Source organism: Perissodus microlepis, chromosome 23 (genome assembly GCF_051167445.1).
Source record: "Perissodus microlepis isolate ML-2025 ecotype Zambia chromosome 23, ASM5116744v1, whole genome shotgun sequence".
In the NCBI taxonomy this organism is placed as follows: Eukaryota; Metazoa; Chordata; class Actinopteri; order Cichliformes; family Cichlidae; genus Perissodus; species Perissodus microlepis.
In genome coordinates, this window is record NC_140482.1 from 29094667 (window position 1) to 29115035 (window position 20369).

Sequence of the window (20369 nt, forward strand, 5' to 3'; positions counted from 1 at the left end):
CCATTTTGCACTTCTCACTTAATCATTTTAATTACCACAGGCAATTTATCAGGCTGTCTTCAGGGCATGAATAATTGGAAATATTATTAGATGAGAATATATACTGGATATATCAAAGTAAGCTGCATATGTATGAAGAAGAATATATGGTACACTTTAAGGAGATACAATGTATGTTGTTTTTTATATTTATAGTATAAAATGCATTACAGATGGGCAGGTAATAGGTTATGGCTTCATGCTCTTATATATCTTTTATATAGTCCTTCATTGGCTCTGTGTTTGGAAGAGGCTGACCCTTTGCTGACTTTGTCCACGTTCATTCTCACACTATATCAGCAACAAAAGTGGGATGCAGCAGCCACCCCTTCCACACAGATCAAAGTGGGGTGTGCCGTGCTGCTGTGGTGCTTACTTGAGAGACTACCAACATGAAAATACCACATCCCAGTTCTCAGCAGGGGGCTGGTCTGTAATTGTGTCTTGTCAGACCTCCAGAGTCGCTCTCACAGCTTCGTACCTGACATTTTCCTCCAAAGAATTTATTTTTCATTCTCTGGTATTTTTGCAGTTGTGCCACTTGTGACCAAATTTAGCTCCTTTTTTCCCCTCTTCACCATGTGCACTGTGAGCCAGTGATAAAACTATGTGTGAAAATTGCACTTTTTATGAAAAGAGAGCATTACCCTCATCAAGAAAAGGTCACATCATGTAACTGATGAGCGGCCAAATGCACCAGTGTTGTATGAGATTGTAATTCATCACTTTAGATGTGTGTGTGTGTGTGTGTATTTTATCCAAGATAGAAATGGGCATAAAATTATAAACACTGTGGTTTGAAGAAAATCAAATTTCCCACAAAGCCCTTTTAATGTAAACAACCAAAACCACGAAGGACGTGTACGATGTGTTGTCTCTTCAGCTGTCGTTGCATAAAGTGTGCCTTGGTTATAAAAGAAGGCATTGTCCACGACACAGATCCCAACCTCTAACCATCATAACAGACAATTACCTGTCTTTAAAAAGCAAACGATAACGGTGATACTAAATACAGATATGCTGTTTTTAGTTTTGTTGAACTCAATCCCTTGGGATCATCCTGAAGAAGGCTGGATCATACACCTGAGTCACTAGCATCCACCTCCACATGCAAAAATCTAGAGCAGCAAAGAACAGTAAACTGGATAGAAGAGCTTGGTTATTTTTGTATCTGTCAGAGTGCTTTTGTGAGGCTGTGCAACTGTGTTATGCTATTGTCTAGTTTAGGTTCCACTTTACCGTATTATTTTGTTTGCTTCTCTTATGCTAATTCATCCTTTGTTTTCGTCTTTTCGTGTTAACCTTGCCAGAGAAAGCTTGAAAGGAGCGCTGCCATTTTCCCCTCTTCTCTTTTCTTTGAGCTGCTAGGAGGTTTAGTTGCAGTTTTTCTTTTGTTTAGTTAGTTGACGATGATTTTGTTTTAACTATGGGTCTTATCTGTTGCTTTGGTTTGGCCTTTGGCTTCCCTGTCACCAGCTTAGGGATCAACTTGGATTCATTAGAATGAATACTTTCAGTGTTGGAGGAGGTCAGGGTTGGACGCAAATGCTCAGAAAGTAGATACAAAAGCACAGAGACTAAATCAAATCAAATAATTTGCCTGTATGGAGACTAGAATATGTAAATATCTGGATAAAACATAGCAGAAGTGACTTTATTGTAGGTTTTTTAGTCAATCTGAGGCTTTAACAGTAACTTAAGCTGTACCAATACATTGGTATGGATTAGTGTTGGTCCTGTTGACGACACTGGCGATGTGAATGTGTAATATTTATATGATTTGTCCCACTAATTTTGTGCTGGCTAAATGATTGACAGATGTGTGAAGAAGAACTTCTAGACCAGCCCGTTGTACCACTCTAATGTACCGTTCTGTTGTGGTAAAGATAGAGCTTAGCACTAAAGCAACGAACCACGAGCTGCGGCTCATGACCAAAAGAATAAGACTGAAGATAATGTACAAGCTGCATAGATAAGCTTCATCTAAAGGGTGTCTGGGGTCGGTCTTACAAATCTGTCTTACAGAGCTGATACTCCTCCACATTAGAAGGAGGTGATAGAGGTGGATCAGCATTTGGCCAGGATGCTTCCTAGGTGAGGTGTTTTGGACTCGTCTAACTGGAAGGAAACTGTCGAACAGACCCAGGAGATGCTGGAAAGATGATCTCTCTCAGCTGTTTTGGGAATGCCTCCCACATCCCCACCCCCACCCCAAAATTATAGCTGGAGGAGGTGTCTCCAGACAGGGAGGTCTGGGCGTCTTTGCCCCGACCCATCCCCCGATCTGGATCTGGACCAGGGGCACAGAGTTGTTGTTTTTTGTTTTTTTGTTTTTTACAGTGACAATTTGCTCGTTTCCTGGGGACAAAAAGTGAAATAAATAAAAAAAAAATCTAAATACTGGGGAAAAAAATGGTGTTGGTTATCAGCCAAATTGTTATTTTAAACATCGGCAACGAATTTCACAATCTGTGCATCCCTACTAATAACGTCTGTCCGACTGGGAAATAAACACAGAACTAATGTACCAATACACTGATGTGAAATTCCAACAAAGCATGTGTATAATACACATCATATTATACAGATATGGTTTTCCCTGTGCTGTTTATTATTTCGGGTGCAATTCATTTCATGGGCTTTTTAAAAAAATATTATTTTGTGTTTTCGTATTATTTTCTTATAGATGTTAAAATATTGTCATTGTTGTGTTTTTCTTATGATTTCAGTCATGTAATGTTATGACAGCCCAAACTGTAGGCAGTCTGAGTTGTAGGAGAACGCAAACACACGCTGTAGGCCGTCTCATAGCACACCTCTGACTTACTGTAGTGCTCCTTGAAAGCTCCCCGTGCTAACATGCTGCATGTTACCGAGAGGACTGAAGATTAGCATATGACATGACAGATTACATTAAATCATGTCTGCGCCGTACTTTATGACATTAGCCTCTTAGCCCAGGCATACAGATGCATGCAAATGCTCCCTCAAACCCTCTTATTTAAATCTGCTGCATGACATGCACCTTTGATATGATTATTAGTCATCTAAGCGACTTGACTTCACCCTCATCAGATAGAAGGTGTCAGCAAAGGTGAGAAATGATGGCCACTTTGAACACGAACCTTGATGAGCTGCGGAAAAATGGTGAAAATCAGACGAGCGACTGAAGACGTTATTTAACAAAGGACGGCCATGTGGGCGGAGGGGGGAGGGCCTCCGGACCCGTCCGTGCTGACGTTATTAAAAAAAATGTTGTTAAAAAGTTGAGCAGAAAGTGTCACCACCTCCTCAAATATCACAAAAGGAGAAAGTTGTTGAAAATGTGGTTGTTCATTTCATGCTGGCCAACTCATTAGCAACAGAAGTCAGTCTGTCTCAGTCGTAACTGCTGCCCAGATGGCTCTCCAATCTGCCCTGTGTAAAGAGCGAATAGTCATAATAATACATAATCTTCTGTTTAACACATGCCTTTTGCTTCATTTTTTTGAACTGAACTAGTACAGTAATACATAAATCAAGCTCTCCCTTTTTTTTAACATCCTGAAGCGACACAGAGATCGTGAGTTATCACGCTTTCTGAAAGACGTCAGCGATTGTGGTATTTCAAGCTCATTCCGATTGTCAGTCACACCCAGTGTTTGCATATAGTGATACCCACATTCGCCTGCTCTTTAGGGAGGTAGGGATTGTAGATACTTCTCTCCAATTATTCCCAGTATCATCAGAGAAGCCCCCAACACCACTCGAGTGTCTTGTCTGTGCTCTGTGGTCTTTAATCTTAATTATAAAGCTATCATTACAGCATGAACCCTGGGCTGCCAACAGTGGAGCCCTGGGCTCATCTGCTCTGAATCAATCAAACTAAGTTCTGCACTGGAGGACTTTTTTCTCTTTTTTTCAATCAGGTCATTTTGATTCTCCCTTATCTCATTTTCATAATTATGCTTGTCCCTTCTCTAATGGAGTGAAAATGCTCTACCTCCTGAAGCTTTACATGGTCAAGTCTGAATATTAAAACCGTGCGGCAACCTTGAACGTCTGACCTTGCTTTAGAACCTTGTGACAATAAAATGCTTTTTTTGTTTTTCAGCGGCAAGCAAAAGCCTCTGTGAGCAATCCAAAAGATTAGAATTTGTTCCCTGCTGCGCTTGTTAATAACGCCTCGTTAATAGAGAAGGATGAGACAAGAACAAAATAACTTCGGCAATTTATTGTTTATGAGAAGGTGTTAGATGTGGAGTTATGTGTCTGCGAAACACCCTCATTCACACTTAAATTGCTGGCGTCTGCTGTAAATCAAGGCAGTGAAATTGGATGACGGAGAGAAGGCTGGCTGCAGCCAATGACAAATTCTCCCTATCTCAAACACAGCTGACATCTTAGAGCTGTGATCAAGTGGAATGATCAAAGGCATTCAGTACTGCATTTAGAGGTACTGTGTGTGTGTGAGCGTGAGAACGGGGTGACAGTGTCAGGAGGTTTATTTAATGTCAGACCGAGACTTTATACTCGTTTCATACAAACTCGTCGTGTTTGCGTACTCGTGGTCAAAACTGTGACTGCCATAAAGAGGAATTCTGAATATATTTGTCACTTCTGCTTGAATTTACAGTTCATCTGACAATGTTGGTACTGGTAATTGGTAGTTTTATTGATGCAATGTCTGTGTGGGCAAGCACTAAAAATAGTTTGACAGCAATTTCAAGAGCACACAGGCTGTTAATCAGCTTGAGGGGTGATGTTGTTAGCAGCTGCTTAGTCCCATCTGTGATATGAGCACTCTTTGTGTTAGAGTATTGATTTGATTTTTTTAAATGTATGCACCTTTCCTAATTATCGTATATGGAGTGTGCGACAACAATGCAGCAGTATTAGAATTTGTTCAACTTTGAACTTTTGCCAATCACCCGTGACAACAGCTTGAACTGACAGACAGCTAATTAGACTTATTTTGCAGCTCCCACTCACTGATGAGCATACTTCTTAATATTAACGAGAGCATGTTGGAAAACACAATTTATATGCTACCATACACTGTATTTCTTTATTTATAGGAAGATATCACCGCAGAATAAATAAAATATCACAAAATTTTACATAAGCCATATAAAGGGTGACATTGTATGCTCTATTAGACCTACAAAAACCAATCGGACTGTGTCATATTCCCAGTAATTATTCTTTTCGAAAATGTAGTTTATTAAATAGTTTCTGACACATAAACTGCAAATAAGAGCTGAGAGCTTCTACACACATACCGTGCGTTTTGGATCTCTGTCAGATGCTTTGTCATGTGGCCATTGGAGGAACTGCAGTTTTTACTTTGACATAGGTGTCATTTTTTAGCTGTTTGATTTTCATAAACCTTCATCAAGATAACATTTTCTTTATTTCACATGTTATTTTATTGTCATGTTGAATGTGGAGTGCCATTTTGTTGTGAAAGTTTCTTGTACTACTCCGAAAAAGCAGAGTCATGCTGTGTACTGTAGGGCTGTAGGCATTTTATTATGATGTAGGGTATAGCTAGGTTTCAGTGCAAAGTCATTTAAAATAGTAACATTAGTAATAATAGTTGTTATACTTTTTTTTATTGTGCTCCAATGTTGGGAAGGCTTGCTAAGGTGGCTGGAGTTGGGGACATTTGCTTCAGAAGTTTATCAGTGCCTTCAGAACTGTCATAAAATAAAGGTGATCATGAAGAACAATTACACATTGATTTGCTGTGAGGCCTCTCTCTCATTGGATCACTGGAATCCAAAAATTCAGTGTTTTTCCTTTAATTTGTCACCGATTTTGAGTTACTCTATTTATTCAATACTTTTTAGTGTATATTTATTTTTTCATGTATATTTAGTGACCGTTATGTATAGTATATATTTTGTATAGCATATACAAGTTTTGCAAAATGTTGGTCAGTGGAAGTTGGAAATTACGCGCATTAGATGAAATACTGTCCTTCATTTTTAAAAAAAAAAATTAAAAATGAGGAGAATTAAGATTTCAGTTGAGCTGTAGTGTAACATAATAGCATAAATGTGTATCAACTGCACCGATCAGTTTCTTGTCAAAATTCTTGAAAGGTTCAATTTGCAGATCCAGAGCTAAAGTTTAACCGAGAGTGAACTTTTTGTCTCCAGTGGAGAAATTCAAACAAAATCTTACACAAAGACAACCTGTAAGTCACGTTATTCATCATTAAAGACGATAACACAGATCAAAGAGTAGATGAATCGAGCTTTTCAACTTTTAACAAGCAGAGCAGGTAGGGTATTACTTCCCACTGTCCGTGGCACCCAATCCTAGCACAATGGGGAAACGAGCCTGACAACTGAGCATAAGGCAGAGAAGATTATGTGGAGTTCATAGGTCACAGTTCTTTAATGCGCAAACCCTCCAGAATACCTTTTTATTGCTGTCTGGGAGAAAGCGAAAGCCTCGGTTTAATGCGACAGAACTGAGGTCCTCATCGGTGTTAAAATATGCAAAGCAGTACATGCTAACATTAACCAGTGCCTACATTATTTATCCTCCTGAAAAGTGTTTTATCAGCACTAGGCCTGCTTTACTTCACTTTAAAATATTCAAATTAGAGCGGAACTAAAACATCCACCTTGCAAAAATCAGCGCTTTTTAACACTGGATTTGAAAATTAAGCTCACAATTCTCATATATTTGGTTAAAATACAGTCTGGTGTATTGCAAATTCTGTAGCACCGCAGTTATTAAAGGAATTGCCGAAGGCTCAGCTCTCCACAATAATCAATAGTTTTCCCTCTGAAATACAGTCAAGTACTGACAACTGTTCACGTTTTTCACAAAGTTAAAGTTTGACTTTAGACTGAAGTGGAGCTGAAACTAAGTCACACAGTAAAAATGTCTTTAATGATCATTTTTGTGAAATATTTGGACTCCAACATTACTTCATGAAACCAAGGCTGCATTTTTAAAATTATGTTCCACTTTGGGCTTCAAATCCACTTCAAAGTGTATGTTAGGTAAGAGAGCTGCGTGAGAAACATAACAAATGAACATATTAATTTCTCAAAAGTTACTTAGCGTTCATTTCTTAGACTTTGGTGTTTGATTCTTCCCCTGATGTGGTCTTTATTTACATGGCAGGGGGTTTTAGAGGGAGAGGGAAAAGCTTTTACTGTGGTTTACGTTGGCCATGTATCATTGGGCTTACTAAAAACTAAAGAGCTGTTCTTTGCTTTTTAGCACTCAGTCTCCCCCTCCACGCTCTTTATTCCCTAACACCCATCGCAAATTTGGTCTGGTATGTGACTGCTAATTTATCCTTTCAATGTATGATATCCTGTCATCTCCTCATTTGTCCCTGAGTGTTTCTAATCTGAGATAATCCCAGTCAAATCCTTTGATTGTGTGTTTGGACCAGATCCATCTCTAAAGAAGCAATTTAATGGGCTTCATGGCACTTGGTGTAAAGTCATTTATCTAGTGGATTGGATGTGAATGCTTGTTTTAATAAGTGCTCTTCATGAATAGTAGGAGACGTGCCATTTAATTAGGCAGAGTGTAGGCCTAGCTCATCCTCACAACTTCTCCAATGTGTTTTATTTTTTTCCACATATATATTTTTATTACTATTTCTGAAGCTGAGTGCTTCGTTATAACAGGTATGAGACTCTTCAGATTTCTGTATAAAGAAATGAACTGTGTGATCTGGTGTTTTAAAACACGGCTGCACGATTTAAACTATATAAACGCTGGTAAGCAAAATCGTCTTTTTGCCAAACATATTCCAGACATTTAGCAGCCAAGAATGCATTAACGTCATCTGACAACACCCCGGACTACTTGTTTTCTACCAGGTTTAGACTGGTGAAAGTAGAAATAAGAAAAGGTGAGCTATAAACGATTGAAGTTTTATTATTTCTTCTTGATTCAAGTTGGGAAGAGTTGGATCGTGTCTGCATCTTGCAGTGAATATCTGGATGTTCTGTATCACGTCGTGCTTTGTCTGGTACTTGTCCTGCTGACCTTTCATTTATACATTATGAAATAAGCAGTTATAAAACCTTTACTAACACACTGACAACAACTAGCTCATTTTATAATGAGTTTTTGCTTCTCATTCATTTGATGTGCTTCTTAACTTGAAATGTTATAACCTTGCATTTACTTGCTTCTACCCAGAGACACTGACAGATAAACTGAAAATCTTTATTCCCTTGTGTCTGTGATAGCTGTAACATTTTGTGTGTGTTTCATGGCCTGGCCTCACTTTCAAAAAGGGAACTGCAGGAGATCTATCAAAATGCAGCAGTAAAGGGACAAGTAAATGTCACAAACTGCTGGTGAGGAACTTTCCATCGATGAATGTGTTCCGACACAATGCAGAAAGACGTGTGGGGAAATTCCAGAACCTGTTAATCATTTCCCAGCAGGGACTGTACACGACGGTTTGTTGCAACTCTGTTGTTTTTTGGAAAAAGTCTCATCCACTTCATGCTCCTCCCTCACCATGAAACAATGCTCACTATAAATCATTTTACTCTAAACAAGCAAACAGAAAAGCACCTTTGTGCTGTGTGAGTCATCACTTTATCGCCAGCAGCATCTGTTTTTTAGACCTTCTTGAAAGCAACACAATGAAATCCAGCGGAGAGCCCCCCTCTCCAACTCTCTCTCTCTTCCGCTTTCTCTCTCCCCTTTTTTTCTTTCATGTGGCTTCCTGTCGTGACGTGCAGCAGCTCACGGCTGTAATTGGCTGCTCACTTTCACAACTTCCGTTCAAACAAAAACACAGCTTATCAGCTGACCGAGTGCAGTAGCAGAAAGTGGAGCTACGCTGTGGTAAATTTCTGTTTTGACATGTCAATTCGTCTCTAAATGTTCATCCGTCTTCAGCGAGGGAAAAAAGAGGAATGCCAACAGGAAGTAGAGCAACTTGCTGATACCTGAAAACAGTCAGAGGAGAGTGGAAGGAGTTGTTTCTCAACACAGAGTGAGACATGGGCTCCGAGTACCGACCTCTGTCTCCGGCAGAGTCATGTAGAAGCTTGTTTATAGGTATGTGCTTGACGTTTGATGATATGTTACAATTTTCAGTTTATTTGTTCAAACAGAAATGATAGATTGTCTTTTTTTCTTGGAAATGAAATGAAACAGCTGGCTGTCCATTTCTGACAGCCAGATGTTTCAGAACAGAAACCACAGCCTGTGTCATTGGGCTGTTTCTTCTGGGGAGGGAGTCTATGTGCTGTTGTCAAAGCACGCTGGCACAAAGCGCATATTTGAACACATTCATACAAGTTTTTATAACCAAGTTATCAAAGTTACCTTTAAAAATAATAAGTTCAGGTTGTTTAAAAAAAACAATGGGTTTCAGTTTGCATCACTGTGTGAGGTAGCATAACGTAAACAGCATCAGCAGACTAAGTATACTTTATTTCTGGCATCTACCACAAAACAATCAACCTGGTAGGCAAAAATCCCACTTGCTTTATACAGGACTTTACCCACACCTGAACCTCGTTAGTCTCTACCATTGAAAGAAATAGATCAGACCAAACAATACAATTCTAAACAAAGAACAGGAATAAGATTATGCATGAAACTGACAAACGCATTTACTCAGCTAAATGGTTTGAAAAGTAAAACACTACATACAATACAACTCAAAAGGCTACTTTAAAGAAAATAAACAATACTATACAGAATGAAAAACCCTTCATTTGGTTGCACCCAGTGATGCGAGCAGTGACCTCATGACCCTATATAAACAGGAAGTACTGGGGCGGCCCTTCCCATATACTTGCCTTAAATATAGGACAAACATAAATGGACAAACATGGTAAGTATAACCAAAGAAACATAATTTACCATACATTTGCCTGTGAACAGAAGAAAATTCAAGTGACCTGATGGTTAGTAGTGTTTGCTTTAAAAAACATGTGCATGGATGTAATGGATGTAACTACTGCTACCACAAACAAACCCAGGATAGTGTGTTAAGCAAAGTTACACCAGCAATGTCTAAATTAAAGCATTATGGCTGACTGTAAAATAACAAGGAAATACATTATCAATATGGTCAAGGGCAGTGGTAAATGAGCATGTAGCATGTAAAGCTTGTTTTCTTGGTTTAAACATTATAAGAAATCTATCATCACTTTGTCCTAAGCTAAACACAAAAATAAAGTGCAGATTCATTTTTTATAGCTAACTGACAGTGACTAACCAATGCAATTCTCCAAGCTTTATATATGTATGATACACACAGTGCTCTTAAAGTATGTTAACTGTGGAGTGAACATTTGTTTTTGGTACTTCACGCATTGGAATCTGAGGTCAGAAGGTCACTGCAGTGATGTAGATGCATATTTTTAAAAAGATGGACTTACACACTTATACATAGTCAAAATGATGTGCTGTTTGCATATAAGTGTGTGAAACAAAGTCAGGATCTGCCTTTGTCTCTGTCCTGCTCTGACATCAGATTCAAATGTTTGAAGCAGCAAGAACATGAATTTCATTCTTCTGTTATCAGACTTTTGGAGATAAGTTTTCTAATTTGCCAGTAAAAGCAAATGAAAAACAAATAAAGAGCTTAAATATCATTGACATTTAATAATAAGCTATTGGCACAGAGGGCTGTAAGTAAACAGTGGGCAGCTTCTTAAGGTCACAGTGAGGAGATTTAAATCAGGTCCTTCACATCGATTTGATTGCTCAAAAGTCTACGTCAGTTAGCATTTATATGGCAGTATTGAGGTGTAGTGGGCAAATTCACTGAAAGGCCGCCTTCTACCGGTATAACTACAGTGGATGTTGTGCTTGATTTCTCTTTTACCAAATTTGGAGGAGTTGCAGTTGAGAAATTGTATTTGAACAACAGCAGAGCCAAAGTTTTATGGCTGTTTTTTAAATTTTACATACCTCGAAGCGTCAGTGGTTATTGACTACTGTTGTGATATTTTTTTTATTTTTCTTTTGAGTTTTAGTTTTGATATTGATTTGGTTTCACTTTTGCTGGTTTCAGTACGTTTTTACTGTTTGAAAATGGCGAGCTGTCATTGGTTTCACTTTTACTTTTAAAATGCAGAACCTATTTCAAGCACAGCATTTGACTCAGTCATGTAGACATCCCACCTCACTGAACAAAGCCTCCTTGCACTGGTTGTGTTGAGGAATTTGTCTAAATTTAAAAATGTAAATATAAATCTTAACCAAAATGCTTTTTCCCACCTAATTTTAGTTTTTGGTTTAGTTTGGTTTAGTTTAACTTAACTATGGCCACACCCAGTTTGCACCCATTTAGCAGTGTTGGAAACGACACTGCAAAATGAATTTATCATTGAATTTTTATTACCAGAGTCCATCAGCCAGTAATTATAACCTTAACAAAATGGATAAGTTTGGAAATTATTACACTATGTGAGGTGGTGTTGTCTTCCCATTGCAAAGATTTTGGTTTTACCTGTCTTAGGCCAGTCATAAAACACTACAATGTCAGGTGTTTAAGGACGATACAGTGTTTTTAGGTGTGCATAAATGCACTCTGTGTTTGATGCATAATGGATATTATACTGTATATTGCAATTACCTACAAATAGACCTAAATGCTGAGAAAAGTCATTGAGCTCTTGTCCAGTATTAGTAATATTTTCTCTCATTTTCAGACTTTGGTCACATTTTCAGTAATTAAAGAGAAAAATGTTGAATTTACACTTGTTTAGTAAAACACCACTAACTTCCATCTAGAGGTGCTCTAGGTCTGCACTTGGAAGTTGCGATGGTCGTGGTGTTAGCTTACAAGTTCCCCAACCCCCATCGCAACCCCCCCTAACCATTGTAGCCAGATGGCTGTCACACAGGCGGTTCCTCGCCCAGACCATGCTGATTTCCCATCATTCTTTTGTTAATGAGGTCGTTAGCAATGCAGTGGACAATTAAATTATCCCAATCTGGCATTTTCCTCATTTGTTTACTTTGTAGTGCACTGTACAGTGTTTCAACCTCGAGTAACACTGCTCAGTTTGCCTCTGTTGACATTATGGTTTCCATCCTTCTGTCGTTTTCTCTCAGGTTTCATGTGTGATACTGAGCAGCGGTGAATTAAAACATCACTGACATGCCTTGCAACTGAAGCTGGTTTCACAGTCAAGTAGCATAAACAGAGCTTTTGACAGAGTGTTGGTACGTTCTGCTTTGTGATAAGATCATCACCCTGTATGGAAGCGCACAGCTGAGAGCTGCTGCTGCTGTACAGAGCAAGTTTTGTTGGCTGTTAAATCGTGCAGAGAGGAGGACTTCAGCCAGTTAGTGGAGCACCCACCTTCATGTGAAACTCTGCTGAACGCTGACACCACTGACAGTTAATTATGGGAGTCACAGATCACGCAGACGTGCCAGCTCGACTACGATTGACACACTGCATGTTTACATCTCTGTTGTAATGTTGTTTTCTAGTTATTTTCCCAGCAGTAGTGCTGTTATTTAGCTCCAGAAGTGCCCCAGGGCTTGCCATAATGATCGTAAAAGCAGCACAGATTCGGGGGAGTGAAATGTTAAAAAGGACTTGTGCGTATAATTGGTGAACCTGCCATCACAGTAACTTTGGCAATATTTTTGGTCAGGCTGTTGAATCACTCAGACTGCCTGTTAGCTAGATTGTCATTCTCTATAGGTATGTCTGTACATGGCTCCATTATTTTCTGCAAACTCTTCAGCACATACAAACTTATTTTGACAGTGACTGAAAACCAACTAAACTTGCTATACTGTTAGGAAGGCAGACTAAAGGCGAGCAAACAGATGAATTTTGACATACTAGTATGTGGAAAGTGTGTCAGTGGAAGCAGTAGGCCAGTTGCTTGCTGTCAATAACAGCGAGGTAAAGCAAGCAGCTAAACACCAGACATTTATCTCAAAGTGCCAGCTTTGGGACTGAATCAAAAATAAAAGTTTAGGGTTTCCTCCTTTGCACAGCCTGTCTCAGAGATCTTAATGCAAAGTGAAATATATGCATGGTCAGTAATAAAATCTGCTTACGCAGATCGTGATGGGTTGCATTAGAGACTCTTCCTTTGATTAAAAGATTTTTCATCTGAGGATAGATTTTCACCTGAAGCAATGCAGATCAGCGAGAGGCCCAAAAGAGACAGGAGCTTCTGAGGCAGCAGTTCATCCTCCTATCACGCGAGAGCACAGATGACAGCTAGCCCTCGCTGCCGTCTCTCAGTGTTTTTCTGGGATGAAATCAGCGGACCTGGCTTCTAGCTACTGTCCAATATTTAGCTTCAAAGCTGCTGCTTGGGAATCATCACTGACGGACGGTCCTGGCGAAGTGTGCTGTTAAATCAGAGGTGCTGGTTGCAGCACAAAGGGGCCTAAAGCGCTGGATGGATGTTGTGGCTAACCCCAGCCTAGGGCCAGGACCGCATGTCTGGCAGCTCGCACATGATGTATTCTTCTCTACTTTTATGCCCACCCCTAATTGAACCAGGACGGATCATTTTACTGCGAGACTTTAGGCTTTGCTTCAGCTGTGAGCTCAAAGCAGCTGTTAGGAGTTTTGATGGCAGCAGATGAAGTGTTGTTGTTAACAATTAGCAGCTCCTGACCTTTCTTTACACCCTGTTGCTAAACACAGTCTTGCATGAGGACCGAAGCAATGGAAATTTGGGGTTTTAGAATGTGTGGTACTAACCTCGGCACTACAGGGGGCAAAACACCACCTTAGCTTAGATTAACGTATATTTCCACAACTTTGTTGTATATGTACAATGACAATAAAGGGCTATTCTATTCTATATAAGGGTCGGTTCAGATTTCAGATGGTAAGGACCCGTGGTTGTTGCAAACATATATATAGAACATGTGAACATAGCAGTTAAGATACATTCACAAACGAAAGAATTATTTCTCACCAAGAAGGAATCAAAGTTAGAAGATGAGCCTGCTATCAAAATATAGGGTAAAAGGAGTCCTTCAATATCCTGCCTATTCCACATGATGATACAAACCCTGAAAGTTTACCTAAAATACATTTTTTTCAAGTTTTCTCCAGTGAGTTGTGAGGTCAAACAATCAGGGTAGCAATGCTTGTTTCTGTTCCTCTACGTCATAGAGATTAAACTGGTGCAGTTTTGCTATTGAAGCTATGAGGTATTCCATGACAGTGATGCTCAGGGTTGGTCAGAAAGAAAAATGCAAGAAACAAAACAAATGTGACGCTTGGTGTAAAATCGATCTGGTTTTAGAAGCCCTGAAAATTTCATGTCATGAGTTATGATGCAGAAACAAATACAGGAAAATGCTACATTTTGACCCACCCTTACGTACCTTGGGGACATGTAACTTGAAACATATTTTCAGTATGAAAGGAATATTACGCATGGCTTCATTTATTATACTTGAGTTACTACACAAAGACAACATCAGCTGATTCTGATGGGGTCAGGTGGGAGGGATCGGGTTTTCATGAAATGACCCGTGAATGTTTTACGTGGTATAATCACACTTATAGCTACAGCTGCATCGGGATTTTTATAGTGACAGGAGGTTATGCAAAAGATGCCAGACTCACAGAGTTGTCACCTGACTGCAATTAATGGAGTTTTTAGCATGTGTGAGCTCATTATTTTGGTTTTATGCCTCAGTGCTCTCATGCGCATTGCTGCCAATAGGCAAATAGTGGAAAAAAAACCTCCCTTATCCCCAGTGTATGCTAACTGCCCAGCCCCAAACTGCAGACAGATTTAGCAGCTAGCTGGTGAATTTTGTGGAACATTTAAAAACTGAAATGTTTCTCCAGATATTTCTTTCAGTAGTTCTTCAAGGTGAGTGTACTCTTTTTTCAACTTCAGCCTGGTTTTCCAGCAGTGCTAATATTGTTAGTTCTGAAAGTGGCCAGTGTTCACCTTGTGTATACTTTTAAGCTAAAATCAGTTTTTTTAAATGGATTTTTTAGGCTAAATGTGGTTTTGATGCAATGTGAAAACTTCCAAACCGACTTTTGAATGAGAATTACTCTTACCTTTTATTTTTGTTATTTGCACGCACTAGTTGAACTTTGTAAAAGCTGCTCTAACTGAATAAACACTGCAGTGCCATCATGGTAAACCCAGTGAGTTCATGCTTAAAGTCCAGTTTACTTTGTAGAAATACAGGTTTAAATAGATTGTCCCTTTAATGTTCCCTTAATGACTAAATAGAAAACAACATTGTTGTTGTTTTTCATCTCTTTATTGAGTTGGATTTGATGTATTTTCTGTACTTTCTATATTGCCTCTAGCTTATCAAAAATAATCCAAAGTTCAGTGGTAAGCCACCAGGACATTTGATACAGGCCTGTCAGTTGACTCTTCTACCACCTAACATGCACACATTGGTATGACAATGTTTTATGTCCTGAGAATTCTCAAAGTTGAAAACGTCCAGACTGCTTTTGACTGCCGACTGTGGGGCAACCAATCTGTAGAATAACTTTGTAAAGCTTTTATTGTTTTAGAAAGAAGCTGCCGTTTTTCTACCAACTAAATATACGTATACTTAAACGCTGATACGGTTGAAGCTTTTTGAAGTTCACAGTTAACTCTTACTCCTTATTGGCTGCCCCTCGAAAGCAGACAGTTGTGTCTGACCATATTAGGATATCTGCTGGCACTGACATCATGCAAAAAACTCTCTGAAACTTCATATTTATAGCAGTCTGAATCCTGAACTTTTAACCAACAGGGATGACTTGTAAATATTCGGACCTCATTATCTGAAACTGTGGCTGTATTTAATGTGAGCATGCACTATTTTAATAGTTTATATGTGGCAGAAAATAATGAAAAAGCATCATAAGCCCACATTCCCTTCTCTGCGTTCCCACTGGGAATAACATGAATGTCTAATGCTCTGTGGAACCGTACTGTGTGTGTTGAACACTGTAATAGGAAATAAGTATCGCTATACATGGATGAATATTTGATATGAATCTTAACGCGAATCAGGGATTAGCCTTTGATCCAATGTGAAACCATTCATAATCTCCATCTTCTGCTCGTCTTCCACAGAGACATCAGAGTGCTTTATATGCAGGGATGGTGAACTTAAAGCCAGTGACCCGCTGAGGAATTTCTGCGACTGCAAGAATTTACTTGCCCATCACGTGTGTCTGTCCACATGGATCCAGAGGGTAAGAAAGACTTTCCATGTAGGGAACTGTGATATTTTTGAATTGCCATCAGCTGTTTTTTAAAGTGTAAGCGGTGAAACGTCTGTGCTGGTTTTCCAAAATTGACTAAATGTATTTGCCGTCTCCCCTTATTGAGACAAAACATTGCTTGCCTAATGAGCTACCTTTCAAATAGAAATACCAATTAGTTTTAATGAGGGTTGCTAACAATGGTGACACGTCATCGTTATACAGTTGAAACACGGAGGCCAAGACAGTGAGAAGTACCTCTTAATGGACTGGCTGAAATCCAGGAAGCTATCAAGTGCCCAGCACAGGTCACCTACCACAGAGGAGCTCATTAACATCTGTAGTCCTTCTTGAACCAGCAGTTGTACTAACACATTGGTCGGGGAGCCGGTGTTTTTGGACTGCACCTCCCAAAAGCTCACTTTACCTCTTCCCAGTTGATAAAATCTAAGGTTCCGTAGGTGGCATACATTTCTCTTTCTGTTCAGTCATGGAGCTTCTTTCTGCTCATGCTAATTACTCTTCCACCATTAATTCCCAACAAACTGCTGCTGCTGTCGCTGCCAGAAATTGGATTGCCAGAATGTATAATTACCGCTGTGTACCAAGTATTTTCCCAGAAATAAAAGATAAAAGCTAAAAAGCGAGTGAAGAGGTGTGTTGATGTGAAAATGTAAATTCAGCAGCGGACTTTAACACCTCAGCTGCAGTCTTTCACAGAAGTAAAAAACCTTCTCTGTATGCAAATGAGTTTTTATGTCACAGGACATGAAAGTGCACTTTACGAGCTTGTTACTTTGCTTGGACAGATGCACTGATGCGCTGTTCAGTTTTACATAATGTGATCACTGTACAACTGCCTTAAAGGGCGTCATACAGCAGTAATCACAATATGACTCTAAAAGTACTGGTTGTTAGCTCTGAGAATCGTAGCAGACGGCACTGTGAAAGTTAAAGCTCTAATTTAATGTTTGAAGTGAAAAACAGATTGAATGGCTATGTGTTGTGTGTAATGACTCTCTCTTAGGCTAGGAGCTGTGATTTTATAATGTAGCATCTTTAGCGCTTCCGTTTAGCTGTCTTACCAACCTTGTAGCAGCAGGTAGCTCTGATATACCCACTGGACGTCACCAACACCAATGTGCAGACTGACAGCTTTAGAAAAAAGCTGGTAAATATGTTTACGCATTTAGCAGTTAAAGAGCCACATTTTCCTAAACTGTGGGTAGCAACTAGGGGCTGCTTTTGCTAGTCAGCTAATCAGTTAAACAAAGTATTCTTACTTTATTAAGATGGTATGATGCCACGCACCATTAACAGGGTCTGCAGCCCCCACAGACAGCTTTAATGGGAAGTTGTAAATGAGCGCGGTGGAAAGTAAGCAGACAGCTGTGCAAATCGGTGCAGTGCTGCAGTTCAAAAGTGAACATAACCATTTGACTGAAACATTCCATAAACTACATCCTGCGCAGGCGTGTGGATGCTAGGCTGCAGTAAGGCAAGGCAACTAACAGCTAACGTTAGCCACACAAAATAATCTGATGCACACAAATTGATGAGTGATGCATTTCAGTAAAAAGTACATTTTGTGTAGGGACGGCATCACCATGGCAACCATGAGCACAAGGATGCAGACCGTTTTTAATAACTAAACTTAAGTTAAATATGTAAGTTTAACCTTGCCCTGTCACCATCAGGGATGCTCCCAAAAACAACAACAACGAAAAAAGCAGAAGATAATTTCAATAAATTAGAAAGTCAAACGGTGGAAAAAAATCTTCCTAAAATGTTCCACGTTTTCTGCTTTTTCAAATAAAATCTATTCTCAAGCTGAATAAATACACACACGGACAACTATAAAGACTACACAGTTGCATGGTGGGAAATGTAGTAGGCTTCAGTCTGTGTGGCGTTTACGCCTTCTAGAGATTTAAATGTGAGGATGTGTCGGCACAAATTTCAACCATCTGATTTCGGATTTGACTGTAGAGCCAAAGAGCAAATAAACTGAAAAGTAATTTCATCTGTGTCACTAATGCACATTTGGATAGTGCTTGATTCCATTTGAGGTATAAACAAATTCCAGCTGTATATAAATGCATCAAGATCTAATTCTGCATCATAATGTATGCACTTCACAGCATACCGATGCTTGTAGATTAATCAAAGAAAAATGTGCGTAAGCTTGTTGTGTCGTCCACTCCAGAGAGCTTTGGGTCTCTTTGGATACTCCACAAGTGGTAGACAACATGCTACAGCAGACCTTTCATCTGCACAACCCAGCTGTCAGAGTGAAGAGCCTCTTCCATTAAGTGTGTGTCTTCCCACTATACAATTATATACAGACATACACACAGGCTTATGAAACGGGCATGCTACACGCTCTGGGATGAGTGTGTGTGCCGATGCTACCAGAGTACTTTTAACGTGAGTGTGTGTGTGTGAGAGAGAGAGAGAGAAGCAGACACAGAGAGAGGGGGGAACATGCATCCATTTAGAGTGCTCGGGGTTGGGAGCCCCTTTCCCTTTTTACGGAACAGAAATCAGCAATTGACCTGTCACTTTTGCTCTGATAGCCATCTCTGGAAAGCAGGTCATGCACATATGTCTAAAGTGCCTCTTAACCGCATTTTATGAAGCCAGAAAATGTAATCCAATAATGATTTGACTTGAGAGAGACAGAGCTAGCCAGCTGGGAGTGATAGCATGCACAGTTACCACTCCTCTAAAAGCAGCTTGTACGGGGAGGGAAAAAAAAATCCACGTCCTTATTTAATTTCAGCCACAACAGTATCACACAGATGTTGTCACTAAAGAGTGGGCACGCGGAATTCAAACACGGCGAAACACCACTGGCATTCATTTCAGCTGTTGATACATACTTCAGCATGTTTGCAGCAGAGGACTGTCTGAGTGATTATCGTCTCCACTGAGGCAAAACATACGCTATCTTTTTTTTAGGGCTGCCTCATTTGGCTCCCTCCCCCTTCTCCTCCTCCTCCTCCTCCTCCTCTTCACTCAGGTTCCTAAAGACAAATAGCATGGCACAGAACTAATTAGTAACCAGGAACTAGTTAGGAGATGCCCTTTGAAAAACATGTCCTGAGGCAGGATTTAAATATAGGGACAGAGTCAGTGACTGAGTGTGCCTGGGAGATCCCGGCCTCCAGGCACGGCAGCACTTTGACCTCTGACCCTCATTATAGGGAGTGCATTCCTAGAGGGGTGAAACCCCTCAAAGCACGAAGTACAAGGGCATGAGTAGACTGTATAGCACCAGCTGAGTGTGGACTGGTGTGAGCACTGCCTGCCCACTCACTGACAGCTTGAGTACTTGACTAGGATCTCTACAGATAAATTCTTATTTTTTTTATCCATCTGGTTTCATTATATTGAGGTTAATCGGGAAAAAAATGCTCTTTAGAATTTGTAATTCCAACCGTTTGAAAAAACACAGAGGAAAAAAGAAGTCACGCTGAAGAGTTAAATATAGAACCGATTCAATGGAGAATGTGTGAAGTGATGAAAAACATAATGAGATGTGCAGAAAATGAGTTTAGTTTCTGACGTACGTTAGATATGTTTCTCATTTGTGATAAATTTGTTTGGGTGCATGACTATGTCTCCTTTTAATTGCGAGTTAAGTGTCTAACCCTCTTCTCTCCCTTTCTCTCTCATTGGCTGACATCTCTGCAAACAGACCTGGTTTACATTCATCAAACCAACACTTGCAGCAATCAGGCCACAGTGCCAGGGGCAATGGTCCTCTTTATAAAATCACATTGCCTAATAGCAGTGTTCTATAATTATATGCCATTAACATCTATCAAAATGTGCTCCTGCATGCCATGCATGTTAGCGGTTTGTGTACGCACAAATGCTTTTCTTGTTATTAGCGTGTTTAGCGAGCGAGCACCAGCTTAAAGATTGTTAAACATGTTACTGGATGCGTGCTTCTGTCATATGAAGTGATGCATTTAGTGTAAGCGTTAAATACACGCACGTGTTCATGCTATTTATTGTAGTTAGAGGAGGCCTCATGTGCAAACTAGCCAAAAAAAAACCACAATCAGTAAAACAACAAGAGTGCGGTGTCTCAAATGTTGCTTTCGGTTTCATGTGTTTTTTGAGTTTTGTGAAATATTGATGTTTCATATTTTGT

The 20369-nt window shown here is 39.7% G+C and overlaps 1 protein-coding gene across 3 annotated transcripts in view; it reads left to right on the plus strand.

The window, feature by feature from the left end:
• Positions 1-20369, plus strand: part of LOC146361707 (uncharacterized) — a 133523-nt gene that overhangs the window by 36277 nt on the left and 76877 nt on the right. Inside the window, exons 1-2 of one of the 3 annotated variants that reach the window (XM_084922601.1) lie at positions 8811-9078; positions 16077-16198. In XM_084922601.1, the coding sequence (XP_084778727.1) occupies positions 9021-9078; positions 16077-16198 (180 nt within the window). In that variant the 5' untranslated portion in view covers positions 8811-9020. Of the gene's footprint in view, positions 1-8810; positions 9079-9106; positions 14853-16076; positions 16199-20369 lie in introns of those variants that run through there. The other 2 variants (XM_084922602.1, XM_084922600.1) reach the window with 2 other exon arrangements.